General features: G+C 43.3%; 1 protein-coding gene and 1 non-coding gene across 2 annotated transcripts; both read right to left on the reverse strand.

Annotated features, from left to right (window-relative positions):
- Nucleotides 1–458: 458 nt before the first annotated feature.
- On the reverse strand, nt 459–17328 carry tada2a (transcriptional adaptor 2A). The gene is made up of 15 exons (XM_031573665.2): nt 17045–17328; nt 16160–16266; nt 16000–16059; nt 15704–15795; nt 15065–15222; nt 14054–14142; nt 13812–13884; nt 13625–13688; nt 12195–12238; nt 8385–8495; nt 5984–6055; nt 4511–4643; nt 1857–1900; nt 1369–1448; nt 459–1048 (listed from the first exon to the last, which is right to left on the reverse strand). Exons 1-15 carry the CDS (start codon nt 17067–17069, stop codon nt 863–865), a joined length of 1338 nt encoding a protein of 445 aa, XP_031429525.1. The 5' UTR covers nt 17070–17328; the 3' UTR covers nt 459–862.
- Nucleotides 2825–2955, reverse strand: LOC116221969. The gene has a single exon (XR_004164390.1).
- Nucleotides 17329–20165: the final 2837 nt, after the last annotated feature.

Raw genomic sequence — 20165 nt, forward strand, 5'->3', positions numbered from 1 at the left:
TAATTATTTAGTCGATTCCTCTTTGCTGTATTTAACAGAAAATTGGCTTCCCCCCAAACACACACACACATCATTGATGGGTTTGTTTGTGAGAGTAGCTAGGCTGGGCTGTGTCAGTGAGTTGGCAGCGCTGAGCCAGCACGTGTGTGATAAGCTCGTCACAGCCGCCGGCCCTCCTGCGCGCGGGTGGCATTCACATTAGTCACAACTCGCCCACGCTAGCCAGGCCTTCTGCTCGACTGGTGGGAGCAAGACAGGGACGGGGGACTGGGGAGAGAGAGGTGGAGAGAAAAGGGTGAGAACAAGAGAGAGAGAGATAGAGAGAAGGGGTAAAAGAGAGACAAACAGACGGGCACAATCTCACTACTACATGGCTGTGTACAGCATTCCTGCTTTAATGCCCATCACAAAATTGTGTAGAAAATGAAAAAAAATAAAAATAAAAGTCATGACACAAGTTTGCTTCTACAAAACGACTTTATGTACTCTTAGATAAACATGTGTGATATTCTACTGACACTAATATCATTTTATGGGTGACAGCACTATATACAATACACATTTAACACACATTTTCAATCACAGGACATTTACAAATCCATCTACACCACATCAGGGTACAAACAATCCCAAACATCCCTGCGTTTTCAAGATGCACATTACCATAAACTACCACAGGTGGGCACTTCACTGGCATAAGACTGGCCTCAATGACATCCCTGCGCTGATCTGAGACCAGTGCAAAAGGCTTTTTTTTTTTTCAGACACACAAAAAGCCTTCAGCTAGTTCTCTCCCACGTCTTTCCATCTCTCACGGATCTCCAAACAGGAGAGACCCCCCCGTGTGGACCCCAATCTGGGCTCAGGCCTTGTTGATGTAGCCCTCCTTGATGAGGAAGTCGTAGATCTTGCGGGTCTTGTTGACGTCGATCTTGATGAGCGCGCGGGCCTGGGCCAGCCGCAGGCCTCCCTGCCTCCGGCACTCGTTCAGCAGTGCCTGCTTGTACTCCAGGTAGGCACCGGGCACCAGACGCACCACCTGGCACAGCTGCAGGGGAGGGCGGGCATCAGAGAAGGGGCAGAGAGTTAAGCTTTCATACCAAGTCATTCTCAGTGCAGCATCACAAGATTAAAGACAGCAGAGCCCTCTGGATTATGTTTTTAAGTGTCTGTGTGTGTTTGTGTATAAACCCATTAGCTGGCGTGATGTTTGTTTTGTGTGTGTGTGTGTGTGTGTGTACCAATATCTTTTGAGCAGATGTCTCTGTCTGTTTGTGTGTGTGTGTGTGTGTGTGTGTGTGTGTGTGTGTATGTGTGTGTGTATGTGTGTGTGTATGTGTGTGTGTGTGTTCATTTATTACCCCATACCTCTTTCTCTCTCTCATTGAGTTTCTCAGTCCCTGGTAAGCCGGTGAGGTTGAGGGGAGGGGCGCTTCTACGACCTGTTCCTGAAAAAGAAGAGCGCCAACTCATACTCACATCATCGCATCGCTTATTACTCAACTGCTAATGTTGACAAGCCAATAGAAGAGAACAGAGAACACGACATCACACGAGACATCACTCTGACTATTCCCCATGGGTGATATGTGAATGCAATTTTAAAATCATCCTTTACATAGAGACATGCTTGTTAAAAATGATCCAAAACACCCATAGACATGGATGCAGGGAAATAAAGACAACGAGCAGGGAGCAGCTCAGAGACAAAGAGATCTCTTACAGTCAGAAATGAACCGCTAAAGGGCTGTCCTACTTGTGCACTGGAGGTAAAGGAAATAGGTCTGTGGATGCTGGTGTGTTGGTCTAGCCAATTTAGGCCAGAGGTTCACGGACAACACGGGCGAACTTCATACCTGTTGTGGTGATTGTGGTGATAACAGGGGTGATCCCAGAATCTCTACACACACACAGAAGGGGGGAGAGAGTAAAAACTTGAATGTCAATTACAGTGAAGTGTCAGTGACAGTACTTATTCAGCTTTTAAAGCTTTGAAATCCACCATGAGAGGGTGTGTGTCTGAGAGAGCAAAAGAGACAGAGAAAGGAAAGGGAGATGGAGATAGTGTGTGTGAGTGTGTGTGTCTGTTTGTAAATGACTGCACTTCTGCAGACTTTGTTGAGTGTCTTTTACGCTGAATAATTGCACAGAATGTGTTGGAGAGCTCCCAAGCCCTCAGCCCAACAAATAAATAATTGCAGAGTATGCAGAAAAGAAGAAAGCCTTTGTGGGGACTGTGGGGGGGGCTTCGGTATATTTGGCCAGATCGTTCTTCTCTCTGATATGCTTGAGACAGTGATTGCAGCAACAGACATTGGTTTCTCATGTCAAGACTATCTTGAGTGTATTTAGTGATTCGATCTTGACATTTCTTTGATTCAAGTAAGGAAAATAGCTTAAAAAACACATGGTTGGAAAGTTTTGAAACTGATGCAAATCCATTATTAAAAGAAACTGATGCCAATCTATTATTAAAAAACCCAAATGCATCAGTTGATTGAGTGGAAGACTGAAAAAAGAGGGGAAGTAGGACAGTGAGAAATAAAATGGTGGAGGTGGCGTAGAAAAAACTACAGATGCATTTCAGCAAGATGTGACGGCAAAATGTGACGGCAACAGCAGTCGGCCATTGCATACCATAACCTTTGCAATTAAATGGATGCTAACACGTCACCATACAAAATAAAGGTTTGAGTTTCCCCATCACCTTCAATTAATTGATCAAGAGAAAACAGAAATAGAAAATATTACACCTCATAATGCAAGGTTATTATTTTTTTTTTCCTTTTTTTTTATAAATTCTCTTTTACATTTTTTTGTGGCATCTGTATGGAACCATCGCACAGGAAACCCGATCTCTTGACAGGCCCTGTCGGCAGGAACCAATTTCACTCTGTGTGGCGTCATAGACTGCGGTACACTGCTCAGTACTGCAGCCAAGCATGCTAACCACACATGCACAGTTATTCTTAAATGGATGGGACAGCAGAGACTTGCCTTTCAAAGAAAAGTGATGGCCCTAAAGCGTGCATAACGTAAATAGACGTGCCATATTCCTATTGCTTAAAATTGTCATGTACTGGAATAGAAGTTAATTTAGCAATCCATATCACAATAGCCTGAAGACGTGTCTTAAACATAGGACCGCTAACAGCATAGGCATAGTTTGCTGTTAGACATCACAGCAACTAATGTTGCAGATTCAGTTGTTTAAATAAGTAGCCTCTTTAAAAACACACCATGGACTAGTATAACATGCTATTCGTTCCTTGCAATAAATTAGCTTTAATGATCATCCAATCTGAATTTGATTATACATCCATACATTTGATGATGGCAAACCAACACAACAGCGATAGGCAAATGATATTTCATAACTGGACATGGGCAGAATTATGGGTAAAATGAGTGGCCTTTTCAAGCTACATTATTGCTGCTTATTTTGTTTTGCTGGCAAGGGTGCAAAATAGTTAGCGGTCACAGTTAGCCTACCTCGTTACTTGAATGATCATGAGCAAAACATCAGCTGTAAAATAAGCTTTAATTAATCCACAGGCATGGTAATATCTTTATCTGACAATTACAGCTGCATTTAAACCATTTTGTTGAGTGTCCGCTAATTACATCCAACTCTCCTCTCGAGTTTGGCTGCCAGTGGCCAGGCAATTTAATTGAACTCTAGTGTTGAGTTTGGGTTGTGCAAAATCAGTTTCCACTGGGCAATACTTAAACGTGCCGCTAGAGACATATAACTTTCCCCCATTCATTTTCAATGGGAAAATAAGTGATTTAAAACGGAAATTAGGCAATTAGGACGGACCTGTCAGCGCTGCTATGTAATCAATATCGTGGAAACCGTGGACGTTGAAATGGCTCCAAACACCAGAACAAAACTTATGAAATCTCAGAACAGAGAGGAGAAAGACAGAATAGGAAAGAGAGGATTCATATTGGTAAATTGATGGGTCCACAAATGAAGTCCCCAGTTTTGTCCAGCTCTCTCTATGCTGACAGGAGGTTTAGGGCTAGTTGAAAAGTATCCAATGCTACTAATGATTTCTGGACTGTTGGTGGACTGCCTAAAACAGGTTATCCAAATGAAGTGGTACTGACTTTAGCCAAATAACAAAAGCAGCAGTGGTAAAAGGTAGAGTGAGAGGAAGTGAATGTTTAAAGGAAGAGCAAGAAGAGAAGAGGTGAAGGGGGGAGGAGGGGAGGACAATGCTTAAAGGTACAGTCTGTGATTTTAATCCCATAGACTTTTTGACTGGCTGTTGAGCTAAAATATCAACATTTTGCCAAACCAAAACCGAATAGCGGACCCTGCCTTTAAAAGGTAGAACAAGAGGAGTCAAATAAGTTGAATGAAGAAAAGGGGGAGGATGAGAAGAAGGTGGAGCAGTCAAAGGTAAAGTAGAGAGGAGGAGGCGAGAGAGGTGAAAGAGAGAGAGAAAGAGAGGAGAGATGAATGAGTTGAAGGAGGAAAGTAGAGAGTAGAAGTGCTCCTCACATGGCGGCCTGCTTGTGCAGCCACTGGCGACAGGCGCGACTGTCCTGGATGTACTGCAGCATGTCACACAGCATGGTCCTCTTCCTGCGCTCGTCCTCGCGCACGCGCTTCACACGCTCGTACACCTTCGCACCTGCAGGGGGCGAAAGAGAGGCCATCACACGCATGCACATACCACAGCAGGGCATACATCTACTGACTCAATGTCCTAAGCGATATCTGCCCTTGAAGAATCGAGTGTCAGAGACAGAACACCAGAGCATAAAGTTGCCTAATTTTCCTATTTCATATTCTGAGGTGAATTAGTTATTACTTATTAACCCCACAGGAGTCCAGGGCTAGATTCAGGCAATTGTTTTGGTTCTGACATGCTGTGATGTTCCTGCAAATAATCACACAACTTTAAACAGTGGTTCCAAAGTCACATTTATGTGTTTGAATTCTGCCCAGGTACAGGTAGAATAATGTAAGAAGTATGCATGTCATATTTCTTTTTTTCTCTAAAATCCCAAATAATCATACTGTGAAGAGTAGTTTTTCACTTGTGTTGGAATTATGTGCAAAAAAAACATATACTGCACGAGGTGACGAACTGTTTTGGCCACTTGACGTGATTCTTTAAGGTCTTGGGCATGCTATAAGCATAAAAGCTCTTAATCACTCCCTTCATATGAAGAAATAAATGGCCATCTAACATTTATGATCCTGTGATTGCAGTATCAAAATGTATCAACGGGAGGGCTAATGGCCTTGAACCATGCGTATGCAGAAGGGGGCTGTGCAAGTGGACACTTATTACAATTCCTTAGATGGAGATCCAGATCTACAACCATCTACTTCTAAATGGCAGTGCTTGCCTAAAAAAAAAAAGGAATTATACTTGGGCTTGGGTGGAGTTTTTTGGACTCTCCCGTGTGGTCCGTCTCCTCCCTTAAAGCCACAGGTAAAGACCAAGTCTTTGGCATATGAATAGAACAATGAATGAAGGGTTTGGTGTTTAATCTGTCCTTCTAGTGCTGTGAGAGATGTAAATACCTCAACATTTCACTTATTCTATTTGTCAGTGTAGTAATCGTAAGGTAAAGCCTTATTTTTGGAAACACTATTATCACGCTGGTGGTGCAAAAGATTGGATTCCAGATTCCTGACAAAACTGATCTCATTATTCTCTGATCTGCTATAATTCTCTGCTCTAGCTGCTAAAATGTGAACATATACCAGCTACTGTGGCTGGTAAGCCAAAAAGTTTTTTATTTATGTGGACATATTTTTAATCTTCATGTGGACTGTAAAATATAAAGGGCCATAAAAGAGACATCTGAATTTAGTAGCCTTGACACTCATTTTGTTGAATCGGAACCGTATCGAATCACGAGGCTACTGTATCAAACCATATCTAATCGTGAAATTTGTGTATCATTAGACCCCTAGAGTGTGTGTGTGTGTGTGTGTGTGTGTGTCAGGGGGACTCACTGCAGAAGGAGCGGATGCCTGCCTGCCTGTACTCCTGCAGCCTCCCGATCTCTCTCCTCAGCTCAAACTCCACTGCAAAGAGAGAGAGAGAGAGAGAGAGAAAGAGAGAGAAAGAGAGAGAGAGAGAGAGAGAGAGAGACAGCCAAGAGGCACAATAACAACACATAAACCAAGACACAAAGGCACAGACACACAAACCAAAATGCAAAATGCAATATGCACTCAAAGACATAAACAAATAAATGTACAAAGGATCCACAAAGGGCACTCACACACGCACACACGCACACACACACACACACACCCTGAGTGTTTCCCTCGAGGAGTACCAGTGAACTCTTCAACCCTGACTATGAGACATGTAGGCACGGCCAGAGCGTCTGAGCGCGCACAGCTGCTCCTCCGGCTGCTCCTCCGGCTGCTCAGAGGCAGCGGCAGACACGGGGGGTGGCGAACATGAATCAGCTGTACGCCGTCCGCCAGCATCTCCACACGCTTCAGCACAAGACGGCGCAGCTCCCTCCTCACCCCCATTACACTGACATCACAGAGAGACACACCACTGTCCCATTTTAGATGGAGTAGCCTTACAACAGGTCCTTCCAGTGAGGGATAATGGCCACCGGTAGAGCTGCGGAAAATATTTGTTGCATGCATCGCGATGCGAAGGTGAAAGTCTTGCTTTTTTAAACAACGTAATTGAATATTATGCATCATGCCAGCATGATGAATTTAAACAATCCATTCAAACCTTTTTCACTGCGAAATGCAGCTGTAATGATGAATGAAAAGTTAATTTACAGAAAAACACTGGCAACCGCCGAGGCTACATACTATGTAACGTTACACATTCTTTAGGGTCTTGTAACGCTGGCCAAGTACAGTTAATGTAAACAAATCTTTCCACCGCGACCAGCATAGATGTCAGTGAATGAAAGGTTAACTTACAGATACTAGCAGTACATCCACATGTACACAATGCATTGGGTCTGGTGATGCTAACAAGATATAGCTACAAGTTAGTCATATTTTAAACGTGATTGAGCAGTCATCACATCAGTGAGAGAACACATAGCTTTAATATAACTTTGCTGCTTAGTAGCCTACTTACGATGATACTTATTTTGCCGTATTTGGCTAATACAATTCACGGTTCTTTCAGTCTACATGTATTTACCTCAGATAAGCCTACATATACATTTCTGTTTATTATCTTGTGATGGATAATCATTCTCGATCTTATAAGAGCCGACTGTTTTTATGTTATATTTTTGTTTTATAGTACAATACCTGAATTATGCTGCAATTTGGGTTAATGTGAAAACCATCTACTTTTTATAGAAGTTGTATTTACAATGCAGTCGACTACAAAATATTTTGTATTTAGACATAGGCCTACTGCTGAGTAATCTGGGTAAAAAATGAAAGAGCTTTTTCTAATGCAATTTTTACGTTAAACATTAAACAGCTGTTTAATAAAAAGTGTAAAGGGAAAATAGAGGTTAAATCTGAGTGCCTGTATTTATTAATAAAAACCACGAAGGTCATGAAGCATTGTGATGGCCAACAATATCACCAAAAGACGCCAGTTAGCAAGCTTGTATCAGCACCAACTGGGCTGTTGGTGGTGTTTGCAAGGTAATTGCTTGTTTTTTTCCAAGGTAGGTAGCTCACTAGTTTTAGATCAAAATGCCAAAAAGTCCCCAAAACAGATCATTTTCATGTATTACTACAAATACTTATTTGCTTTTGGTATTGTTTTAAAAACAAATGCTAATATAGTTCACCCGCTGACTTTTCTTACAGTTGTCATAGTTATTATTGTCCTTATGAGATACCTACCAATCAATCTGATAAAAGTATGTGAAAACAAATGTTTTGTTTTCTAGTTTTGCTTTTCCAAAGTTAATGCCTGTACAGCCTGTACTGTCGTGTCCCATCTACTTTGTGATACGTTTTTTTCTTCATTTGAATGTTAATCAGGTTTATGGAGGAGAAGTGTTGGGGGGAGGGGGGGTCACAGATGGAATGAATTTGATATCGGCGTCAAACAGCAGGAGCAGCTCCGCTCATTATCGCTCATCTGGTCTAACCTTGGGCCTGCCAGAACTGAAGCATACACTGCGTGTGTGTGTGTGTGTGAGTGTGTGTGTGTGTGTGTGTGTGTGTGTGTGATGATTTTTTTATTAGTGAGGGCAAAAGTCCGTCAGAGAACAAGACAAAAAGTGGAGAAACAAGTTTACAGTTAGCTTCAATTTCAAGCTTTTTTGTTGTTGTTCTCACTGAACGCTGATGACATTGAAACAGCTGCACCTGTAGCACACCTGAAGACCATCAGGTCCCTGGTGAGCCCTACTCATGTCTTAGCTGGCGTTAGATGCCCAGGGACGCAGTGACTCACGTGCGTGGCTCTCGATGAACTTGTCGTGTTCGGTGGGGCCCACCACCCGAGCGAAGCGCCTCATGGCATCGTACAGGTCCTGCACCTCCTTAGGGTAGCGCCGCTCCAGCACTGTCAACAAAACACACACACACACCAGAGTCAGTACAAGAAACACACACACCAGAGTCAGTACAAGAAACACACAGAGTCAGTACAAGAAACACACACACACACCAGAGTCAGTACAAGAAACACACACACACACACACACACACACACACCATAGTCAGTACAAGAAACACACACACACACCAGAGTCAGTACAAGAAACACACACACACACACACACACACCAGTCAGTACAAGAAACACACACACACACACCAGAGTCAGTACAAGAAACACACACCAGAGTCAGTACAAGAAACACACACACACACCAGAGTCAGTACAAGAAACACACACACACACCAGAGTCAGTAACAAGAAACACACACACACACCAGAGTCAGTACAAGAAACACACACACACACCAGAGTCAGTACAAGAAACACACACACACACACACACACACACACACACACACACACACACACACACACACACACATCCACACGAGTCAGTACAACACACATACACCAGAGTCAGTAAAAGAAACACACAGAGATTAGAGTCAGGAAGCCAAACGAACACACTCGTGCCTGTGTGTATTGCATGCCCCGGTCACCACTCGACTGTAACCCAAAGAAACATACACACCTACACACACACACACACACACACACCTACACACACCTCCACACCTACAGGAGCCTTCTCTTTCCCTGGTCACCACAGAGAATCACAGAGAACAGGCATGCTGTTTAGCTGCCAGTGTGAGAGAGTGGAACTCCCAGGCAGAGGAGTCTGTGCTCGGGTCACAGTAATGAGGATCAGATGAGCAGCCAGCCCCTCATGGAGACATGGGGAAGATGTGTGTGTGTGTGTGTGTGAGTGTGTCTGTGTGTCATGCTACTGGGAGGATGACAGATGTGAATGTTATACGATATAACAGACATTACAAATACATGTGTATGCACCTATGTGTGCATGTGTGTGACTGTGAGTGAGTTAGGCAGAGCCAAAGGTGTTAGTTGTGTTGGTGTATGAGTGTATTTTCACATTTAATTATATGTGTTTGTGTGTGTGTGTGTGTGTGTGTGTGTGTGTGTGTGTGTAAGAAAGCAATAGTTGTCAGTTGTAAGTGAGAGTGGGAAAGCGAGTGGACGGAGTGAGTGTCGAGTGTTTGTGTTTCTATCTTGTGTGTGTGTGTGTGTGTGTGTGTGTACCGACGCATTTTTGTGATTGTGTGTGTGTGTGTGATTGTGTGTGTGTACCGACGCATTTGTGTGTGTGTGTGTGTGTGTGTGTGTGTGATTGTGTGTGTGTACCGACGCATTTGTGTGTGTGTGTGTTTGTGTGTGCCGACGCATTTGTGTGTGTGTGTGTGTGTGTGTGTGTGTGTGTGGTAGAGGCTATCAGAGCACAGCTTCAGCCGGGGGATGAGCAGGGCTAAATGAAGCCTGAGAGAAGCTGCCATGTGGGTGAGAGAGGAGGTGTGACTTTCTGCCTCGGTTCAATTTCCTTCTGTGGGTGTACGCAATGAAGCACACACACACACACACACACACACACACACACACACACACACACACACACACACACACACACACACACACAATAACAAATCCAAAGCACACACAGACACACAAACACAAATGCACACAAACACAACATATAGACACACAAAAAAGAAAAACCTAATGTACACACACAGAAGAAATCAAATGCGACACACAGAAACACAAGCACACTCACACTAGAGAAGAGAGGACGGGCAATCGCAGGAAGGCACACATGTACGCCTCAGTGCAATGAAAAAGCGAAAAGCACTTGCTTTTGATGCAGCTCAGCAAGAGATGAGCTGTATACTTTGAACACTCAATATCACACAAACAGACTGGGGTAATGGCCCTCGAGATGGACCGAGAGTATTTCATATTTCAGTGTGCGTGTACGTGTGTGTGTGTGTGTGTGTGTGTGTGTCTGAGTGGTCTTATCCATGCGAATCAGAGGATAAAGCAATGCTGTGAGCCATAAAGCCTTAGACCACAGCCTCTATTATGGTAAGACACACACACACACACACGCATACACCCTTTTTCCGGGCAGTCTCCATGACAACCAGTCTGCAGCTCCACGGTAACTATTGCTTCTCTTTTGTCTTGTGAGAACAGAGATAAGGCAAGTGGTGGTGCTGATGAATGTCTGTGGGAATCTGTGTAAGTGGACATAGATGTGTATACATGTATGTGTGTATGTGGAATGGGGATAACGAACACTTGTAGACACTAGACTACCACCTGTAAACACTGCATTCCTAAGGTCAAGCAACAGATTGGGTTTTACTAGCATGTTTTGGCAGTAAAGATCCTTGACCAGAAATAGCCCCTTGGACCTGAAAAGCTTTCCATTGGACGTCCACACCATCCTCACAGGGGCTCCATTGGGCACACACACACACACACACACACACACACACACACACACACGCACGCACGCACGCACGCACGCATGCACGCACAAACCCACACACACACTCGCACACCCAACCCTTGTAGGCAGCTGATCGATGCCGGGTCGTAAAGCTGCCAGGAGCCCCTGTTACAGGTTATCAAAGTCGGGGTGTCGGGTTTCACACAAGGGGATATTTGTCCCCCGTTTGAGCTTCACCCCAACACAACCCCCCTGTTCCTGGCATCCGTCCAGCCTTGCCACCCAGACTATTCTGAGGTCCCTGTAACACACCTGAACTACACTAAACTCCCCTGATTGGCATGGTGTTAAGGTTAGGTGGGGCCGTGGAGGACACCGGTGTTCAGCACCCTCATAGACCCTGAGCTCAAAGTCACAGCTTCAGCGCCCTCACACCAGGCCGTTTCGCCAGGTCTCTCGCCTTTGCTCTCGCTGTTACTAGCTGGGTTTCCATCCAACTCATTCACTTCTTTTATGCGCATTCATGAAAATTTGGCTAATCAAAACCGTAAATCAGTGCGCGTTTCCATCAGCTGTGTTATGTGCATTAAACATGTACACTCTCCTAATCAAAGTAAGAGTTGTGAACAGCAGTGGGATCAAAAACGAAAGGTTGTCAGGGCAACAGAAATAGAAACAGCAACAGAAACACACACAACAAATAATAAAAATAATAAATGCGAATAAATCCATTTCCATCAACTGAGTCACATTATACCCAATGTGAATAGCAAGTTAATCCACTCCCCTCAAGTGAATCAAATTTCCGTTTCCAGTTTCAAATTTCAACAGTTTTGAATGGTCAAAATGCGCATTAAAAAGTCAGATGAAAACCCAGCTTCGGCCTGAGCATCCCATGATAGAGAGGGACAGAAAGAGGCAGTCCACATGGATATAGTGCAACTCTATAGCAGCCGTATGGATTAGTACAATTAACATACGTATATTCTATTTGCTGTTTGCAGGACATTCTGAAAATGGGAGTTACACTGACAAAAGAAAGGAAAGGATAACTTACTTCACAAAAACTTCAAAATAGCGAATTCATTGAAACACAAATAAATAAATGAACTATTCTGATGATATGGGGTCAGTATTCCTTCATTTAGATTTAGATCAACCAGTTTCAGGTTATGGTGGGATGATAGTTGCTGTGTTCAGCAAAGCAGTAACAAGACTATTCATCATAAATGCAAGAATCTCTGTTTGGTGTGTCATGTCATGAGGGTACCAATTCATTTTGTTAAACTTACTCTGGAACTTGCGCAAGTTGATCAACCCATGGTCGCGAATGACCCTGTAAGAAGGGGGAAAGAATTCAGAGAAAAAGTTTGATTAACAATCAAACATAGACCTTTATGAATACACTTAGGGGCCAATTTTACGAAGGGTGTTTTTCTACGAATACTCAAGTTTGCTCAAGAGGAGATGCCGACGGGGATTTAGAATATTCACATATAAGAGCGATTTGCTCCAAGAGTTTAGTGATGTAATGCGATATAGGATCTCAAAAGAATCGTATGCTGGCTTGAACCTTATAAAATTAATAAAATGATCAAATTCACAACATCTAAAAGTCATCATCAGTCTGTTTCTTTTCGAACATGTCGCCGATACAAAATAACAATCCAATAACAGTGCGTGGAAAAACCAAACGGCCGTGGGAGTGTTGAGTTCCCCGATGTGGTTACGATGTGCAACTGTGTTCTGCACCCTCACTATCCGGTCACATCAGGCAAATCCAGGCCACAGGAGGTCAACCACTCCACTCGTCTCTAGCAGCCCAGCACTGAGTGGCTTATCAAGCTGCCGAGTGCCTCCCTGGCCTGAGTCCCTGGGTCTCACTGGTGGTTTTTTCCAAGGCTGGCGGGGGCCTGACAGAGGCTAACCTTGCTGCAGGAGTGTTGAGAGGGTCACGGCGAAACCAAAATGAGCAAATTATCCTGCAGGCAAAGCCATCACAGGGCCTGGGCTCACTCCCATTAGCGCTCAACAGTGAAGGGAGATGAGGACAGAGAGTGAGGCCATGGCCTCATGAACTACAGCGAAGTGTGAGTGCGTTTGGCCATAGAGTGTGAGAGTGTGTGTGTGTGTGTGTGTGTGTGATTGTGAGTGTGTGCGTGAGAGACAGAGATTTAGAGATTCAGTGGACATGTCAGAAACAATCTGAATATGTATTCGAGTTTATGTGTGTGTGTGCATGAGTCAGTGAGAGAGTGTGAGTGTGGAAACTCAGGGTGTGATTGTGGGGGGTCAGATGGCTCACATACTGACCACCCCCCCACCCACATGGCATTTGCTGGAGCGCTGGGATTGGGAGAACTCGTTACGCTCCGATTTACTGGCAGACAGCTCGCAACAAGAACCAACCCGAGGCGGGATCCCACCTGCGCCGGCCTCGTAACTCGGCACGGTAATAAAGGCGGACAGCTATGGAGGCGCCAAACGTGTGATGGATCACAAAACACTACGATCCGTGCTTGTGATTTTTATCTCATCGGAGCTGAACTGTGTAATTTGGAGAAATATGGGCAGTGTCAGTGAGGAAAAGTAGGTTAGAAAAATCAAGTCTCATTAATGGCATGGGGCTGTGGCGCCCCCTAGTGTCACACTTCAGGCAGGCAAGGAGGCAAATAAGGGTACTGGTTTGTGGAGAACATGTGGTCTTGAGGTCTTGACTTACTTTTTTCTGCGCTGTCTTTCTTTTAACCTTGAATGGTAGATGTCGACCACTGCAATCTTGAGGGCTGAGGGCAGATGGAGGGAGAGATAAAAGATCTCGTGTTATCTCACGGCAGAGGAGTCTGTAGATATCCACCACACACGCACACGCTCTCCATCTTCCAGATTGCCCTTAGCCACACACTCACCATGCAAGATGTCCGAGTCGTCGTCCACAAAATCAATGTCCTTCAGGTCCCACTCAGCATAGTTATCAAATTCCTGCAAAATAAGCCCCAGTGAGTCCCGTCCCAGGCAGAAGGGCCATGGTAGACACCGATTTTGAGATTCGGTCAGTTCACAACAGATATCATGCAAAATTACCAGACACTTACCTGAAACTGGAATTAAATGGGAAATTACTATAGCTTTTCACAACATGAAGTCATACCTCCATGAAGTCTGCTCGGGCAGGCATGTATCCAGCCATGTCTCGGGACAGAACCGAATCAAAGGTGGGCCTGGGAGGGTCGTCCGTGGCTGCAGGAAATGGAGTGAGGTACAGTGAGATACTACAAGTCACAACCAAAACCACAAGCACAAATCTTTCATCCATTCAGCATCCATATAAGCATTTCTGGCATTCTCAGTCATTGTTTTTGAAAGTAACAGGTAGGCTATGCTTTATGGCTCATTCAAAACACGGATAATGTCTGACATGGATACTTCCCAGCTCTGACTTTAATGTGTCCGAGTCAAATATAAACACAATAATATGGTAATAACTCATCAGTGGATGTTCCTTCTGTCTGCTGGGTATCAATAATTATGTTTCTTGTTCATTTAGACACACTGCCTCTTCATGCATCTTCTCACACATTTGAAAAAGGTTTTTAACCTTTGATATAGTCAAAGTCTCTGATAGGCTGTTGGGTTATTCACCATATTTATAACGGTCAAATTGTATTAAATGACGCCTCCACTAAAGTTGAGGATTCTTTTTCTGAGTCAGAGCTCCATTTTCAAGTGGCATTCTAGTGCAATTTTACCAGCAGCCTCGACCATTCTAGGCATTATAGGTCACACTATACGCTATGTTAAATATCACACCTCTGCTACCGGAATGACAGCATGCTGTCTAAAAGCACACACTGGGTCAGTGTTATGCCGGCTTTGTATGATCCGTGTAAACAAGCAAAGCCATCATAACGAGAGGTTTTGTTTATTGGCACTGGAATCTCTGTTTAAAACAGGCTATACTGAGAGATCTGTATATGTATAAATGTTGTTCTGGTAATCCTGTGCAAAGTATGTTTTTTCCCAAAACATCATGAAATGTATTTAAGACATTACACAAATTAAAATTATTCTTGAATAAACTTCAAGGACTTCCATCGGGTGACAAAAGATGGAGGTAAACAAGCATGAGTAGGGTGGTGGAGCCAAAGGGCTGCTGCCTCACGTTTGAAGGGGATGGCGGAGTCGGCGGTGCGAGCCTCCTCCATTTGCCGCAGGCTCAACAGTGTGGAGGAGAAGAGCGGGTTGTTGATGAAGTGCTTCATGTAGTGGCCCTCACACTCCTCCTTGGTCTTGGTGCGCATCTGATACGCCACGTCCTGCCTGTTAGTGAGTCAGTGGAAAGAGATGAGGCTGTATATTTAGTTGACCCAAAATGTTAATTAAACAAACAGACAAACCAAATATGGACAGAAAATGTTTCAAGCAGACATTAAAAGGTGTGTCCGCAATTCTGGTGAAAGGTTGTTGATATTTGTGCTCAACAGAAAATCTAAATACATCCCTGCCTTCTGTGCTCCTGAAGCAACGTGTTGATTGGCTGGAATTTTTTCTGGCTTGATCCGAGCCACTATGTTTTTTTTTCCCCTGCTTAAAGAACCAGGACTGTGGGTTACACCAGAGTTTTTTGAGCGGATACACAGAATCGTCAGCTAAAGGACGGTAAGGAAAAAAATATCGCTGAATTTGATAAAAAGTGTATTGGATTAGAATCGTGGACTGCACCTTTAACTCACAAGAAAACAGTGGTGTTGAAACTATTATTTGTAGAGGGATGTATTATTTGTTTCATTGTCACACCAACCAGTTCCCAAAACCACAGTCCATAACAGCCTCTAACAGAGCCATCTCCTCTTGAGCGGTCCAGCCCGGCTCCAGGACAGGGAAGTCTGACGTCTGCAGAAGAATAAACACATTCAGCTTTAACAGGTAATCCGTAGTTCAAATGAATGTGTGCTCCATGCTTGGTTGTAAAATTATTTGCTATGTGAGCTTTCTTCATTCACATTAGGTGGCAAACTAATTGAGAAAAAAATCTGAACACCAAAGAAGAAGTGCCACAAGACACAAAGATGTACTTCAGAGCCTGAAGTGCCTCACCATGATTTCATATTTGTGGTCACTCTGATGTGTTTTATACTCAAACCCTTTGGTGAAACACTGAAAAGAAAGCAAAGTCAGAAGTCAAAAGATAGGAAAAGGTGTTCAAAATCCTCATTCACTTTAGCACACTGAGTCCACCATGAAACAAGAGGTCAACCTGAAGACAGAGGTAGAAAGATGGTGGTCCACACTCTGCACACTTGATAAAGGGTTCCACCAGGTAAGAGGAGCATCCCCGGCAAGGAGGTTTATCAAACGGGTCATCTGGAGTTACGGGGAAATGAGACATACTAAATCAATAAGTCATTCGGGAAAGGTCTGTTTGACAAAAGAGAAACAACACGTGCTGTTGACTCGCATACTACTAGCCCATGTTGAGGCGAGTGGGTGCAACTTTTGACAACTGAGATTTATATACTGTCAGTTGTAACGTTACTTTGGGCGAACATCAAACAAAGTATAGTATGTTAGGATAACTAGCTAACAGGTTAAACGTAACAGACTAGATGCTACGTGCACGGATGTGGGAGCTGGCCCACTAGGAAAGGCCTACCCATAACATGACAACAATTACCAAAATAAATAGCTGACTGTTCGTTATTGTACCGTTAATCAGAGTCGATAACGCCACATAAAGGCGAAATAATTAAGCCAGCTAATGTTAATGAACTGCCTTGTAGAGGCTGACTGCCTATCCAGTTCATTTTTTCAAAAAGGGAATGTGGGAGAAATAATACGACAACGGTGTCTTACAATCTGACACGTAAACCCAAGGTACCTAGCCGTTACCGGTCTCTATTTAACGTTATAACCTATGTTATTACGCTGGTGTCCATTGGCTAATTTTAGCTGCCTAGCAAGCTACGTTAGTTAACGTTAACTAGTAGTTACAAAGCCATCAAATGCTAACATGTGTCAAATGCTTTGCATTTTTAAACAATGGCGTGTTTCCCAAACCAGTAAGTTAACTAAATTGCTTGGCAAACTACCTACAACTACAACACTGTGTGTTATAGTGTTATTCACCATACCAAGTACTTACTTCCAAAAGATGCAAGGCGGTCCATTGAGATCACAAAAGAAGACTAGCCAGCCTGTAGCCAACTAGCTAACTGGCTCTTTATTTCTTGAAACACCTATGATAGGTTAGGTAGCAAATTGAACTGTGAAGTGGCGATAAATAAACAAAATACATACAAATTATAGATCCGCTGATCTAACTAAGACACAGTTAAATTACAACTGAAAGCGGTCCTTAGCAATTGCAACTTAGTTTTCTTGCTCCATTGGCGTGTTGTTTTGTGGCTATATCTGACAGTGCCTCTTGTGGTGCGGGGAAGACTAGCAGTGGGCATAAATAGCCGGAGTCTAAAAATCTTTTGAGTGACAGACACTGATGTCACATGTAATTTCGTTAATCAGCCCTGTCATAGATTGAGATGGCTGTGTTTTTGTTTGTTTGTTTTTTAGGACTAGACGCCGTGGGGAATCTTGTCTTAGCCCATCATGTCTAGAACTTCGTCTGCAAGTCACATTTGCTTCAAGAGTAGTTTAGCCTCTGCCGTGTGTGCCTGGTCGTGCTGATGATGACGTCCACCGGCAGGCTGTTATCAGTAGCCATCGGCGTTAAAGTTCAGGTGGACAGCACCATAGACATATATATATGGTTAAACAAACTGTGGACAGCACAGCTTCCCAGTACAGCAAGAGTAGGAGGGGTTTACTTCTTAATTGACTTATCAACTCACTTGATAGGTCAGGACTGCAGCAGCATCCCACAGTGGAGACAGTCTAGAGTAGGAGGGGAGGGAAAGAGACCAAGTTGGTGGACAGAGCTAAGTTGCCTCATATGTGGACATGTCACTATAGCTTATGGTGATGAGCCTCATATGTGGACATGTCACTATAGCTTATGGTGATGAGGAGCAATGTAATCACAGCCATCAGCTTTTGCAGGCAAAGGTCCTACTATATGGGAGAGAACAGAGGCAGGTTAGTAAACAGAATATCAGTCGTACATACAAAGAAAGATATCTGAACATGCACTGCACAGCCTATATACTATGTAAACATCAATCTCATTATACTATGGCATGCCACAGGCTATCCAGGGTGAGGGGTGGGAGGGTTGAGGTGGTTGACTTCCGTGGGAGTACGAACCCAGGTTAAGGTAAGGGTAGGAATTGGATATGAACTCAGGTTAGGGTAAGGGAAAGGGGTTGGGGGTGGGAGAATCCCCGGTATTACGAACCTGGATTAGCGTAAAATAAGAAACTTGGATATGAACCCTGGTCACCTTAGGCACCCAAAGAGAACGACAAGTAATATGGCCACTTCATCAGTATCAACGACATAGCATAATATGATATATAGAGAGAAGAGAGGTTGCCGGATATGGTGTATGGGAAGTATATTGCTCTGGGTACAGGATCTTGAAGTATTATTCCTAACTATAGGATGCACTAAAGATGATTTTTTTTTTAGTCTAGACTGGAAAGGGTGTCAGCTTCTCATATGGAGACAGGATTATTCCGTAGGAGGGGAGTTTATAGACATTTCTGGAAAATCAGAACTCATTGAAAGTTCATTGTCTGAACGTCTTTGAAGGCCATATAAAATGGTATCAGAGATTCCCATGTGTATTATGAGTGTATGTGGAGGGGACAGTAAGGATCAAGGTTCTAATCACAAATTACTGGAACAGGGGACAGATTGAGAGTCTTGAGTATTCTACTCCAAGGCCATATTTTCTGGATAGTTCCTGAATTAGGCTTATGTAGCAGTTACAGTAGTCTAAGCAAATAACATGATGATGTGTGCATTCCTCCTCTTGAAGACTTTAATTCCTTGGAAACCTTCCTCATCTACCTATGCTGAACTCCACCTACAATTTCCGCGATATCGACACTTTTGTAGAATTCACAGGTCTGCTTTGTCTTTGTCTTACATCCTGCTTTTTTTATATACTTTTTATTGCCATTTTAAGTTGCTTATTTTCCCATGAAAATGAATTGGGGGAAAGTAAATTAAGGGTAAAATCATGTTTCTACTCTTCATTTATTTGTATTTGTTGTTGCATGCAACTGTGAGGAATTGAGGCAGAAAAATGAGTAATGATGAAGTGCCCTTTCCTTTTTTCATACAATTTCAGTTCCTCTCAAATGGAATCTGTTGCATTCACAGATACACAAATGGACTAATGAACCCGAGTGCATTCCCTGAAAACGGTTGTTGTGTTGTGATAACACACAGCTCACTGATAGAGGAGATGTTTGACCAGTCTCCTCTAGTTACAGTGGCTATGGTACAGTGGTGTTTTGGGGAATATAGCCGAGGTCGATGAAACATGATATCCCCTAAACAAGGTTGGAAAGGTTGGAAGCAGGTTATGCTTCCTCTAAACTCTTAATAGATGCATGGTATTTAGGGGGACCCTAGAGGTAAACAGAAGAGGTAAACCACTTTTTTCCTTGTCAACACTATGCATACTAAGGCGGCTCTAGACACTGGCCTATTTTATCCAGGTTAAGTTGAACACATATGATGTGGTCTAGGTATGTAGAGTCAGAACACTGGGTATATTCAAGGAGTATAATTTATTTACACACACAAATTCTACACAAATGTTTAGGTCATTTGGGTTTATTAGGTCAGTTCAGTTTGCCTAGAAGATGACAACTACTGCATTGATTAAATGTACTCGATCCTGGTCTTCTCTCATTGAACTGGCCCTAGTTGCTGACCATAAACTGTTCGAGCGTAGCCTACCTACCCAAGTGGAAAGATGCCAAAAGGACTGGCACAGAATGGCACTAGATGCAGTGAAATATGTTTACCCCTTATTTGAAATCACCACAAGATGGCGCTGCTCTCACAAATGTCGGTCGATTGCCTACACATTACTCGAGTGTAAATTCTTTCTCATTCGTCGGTAAATATCTAAGGAGAGTTCTATTTTTTTTTAAAGTGTGTTTAACCTGATATTGATTGCGTTTAGAAAATGTGCAAATTATTTGGATGTGTCGTATGTAAAATTGGCTACACCTGGCTTCTTCACATACACTTTCAGGTCTAGGAAATATTTGTATATTGAGATGATCAGCTAAATACTGTCTTTTTTATTTTTTTAGTCCTTGAACCACATTGGGAATTCACAACATAGA

The sequence above is a fragment of the Clupea harengus genome, chromosome 9, assembly GCF_900700415.2.
Source record: "Clupea harengus chromosome 9, Ch_v2.0.2, whole genome shotgun sequence".
Classification (NCBI taxonomy): domain Eukaryota; kingdom Metazoa; phylum Chordata; class Actinopteri; order Clupeiformes; family Clupeidae; genus Clupea; species Clupea harengus.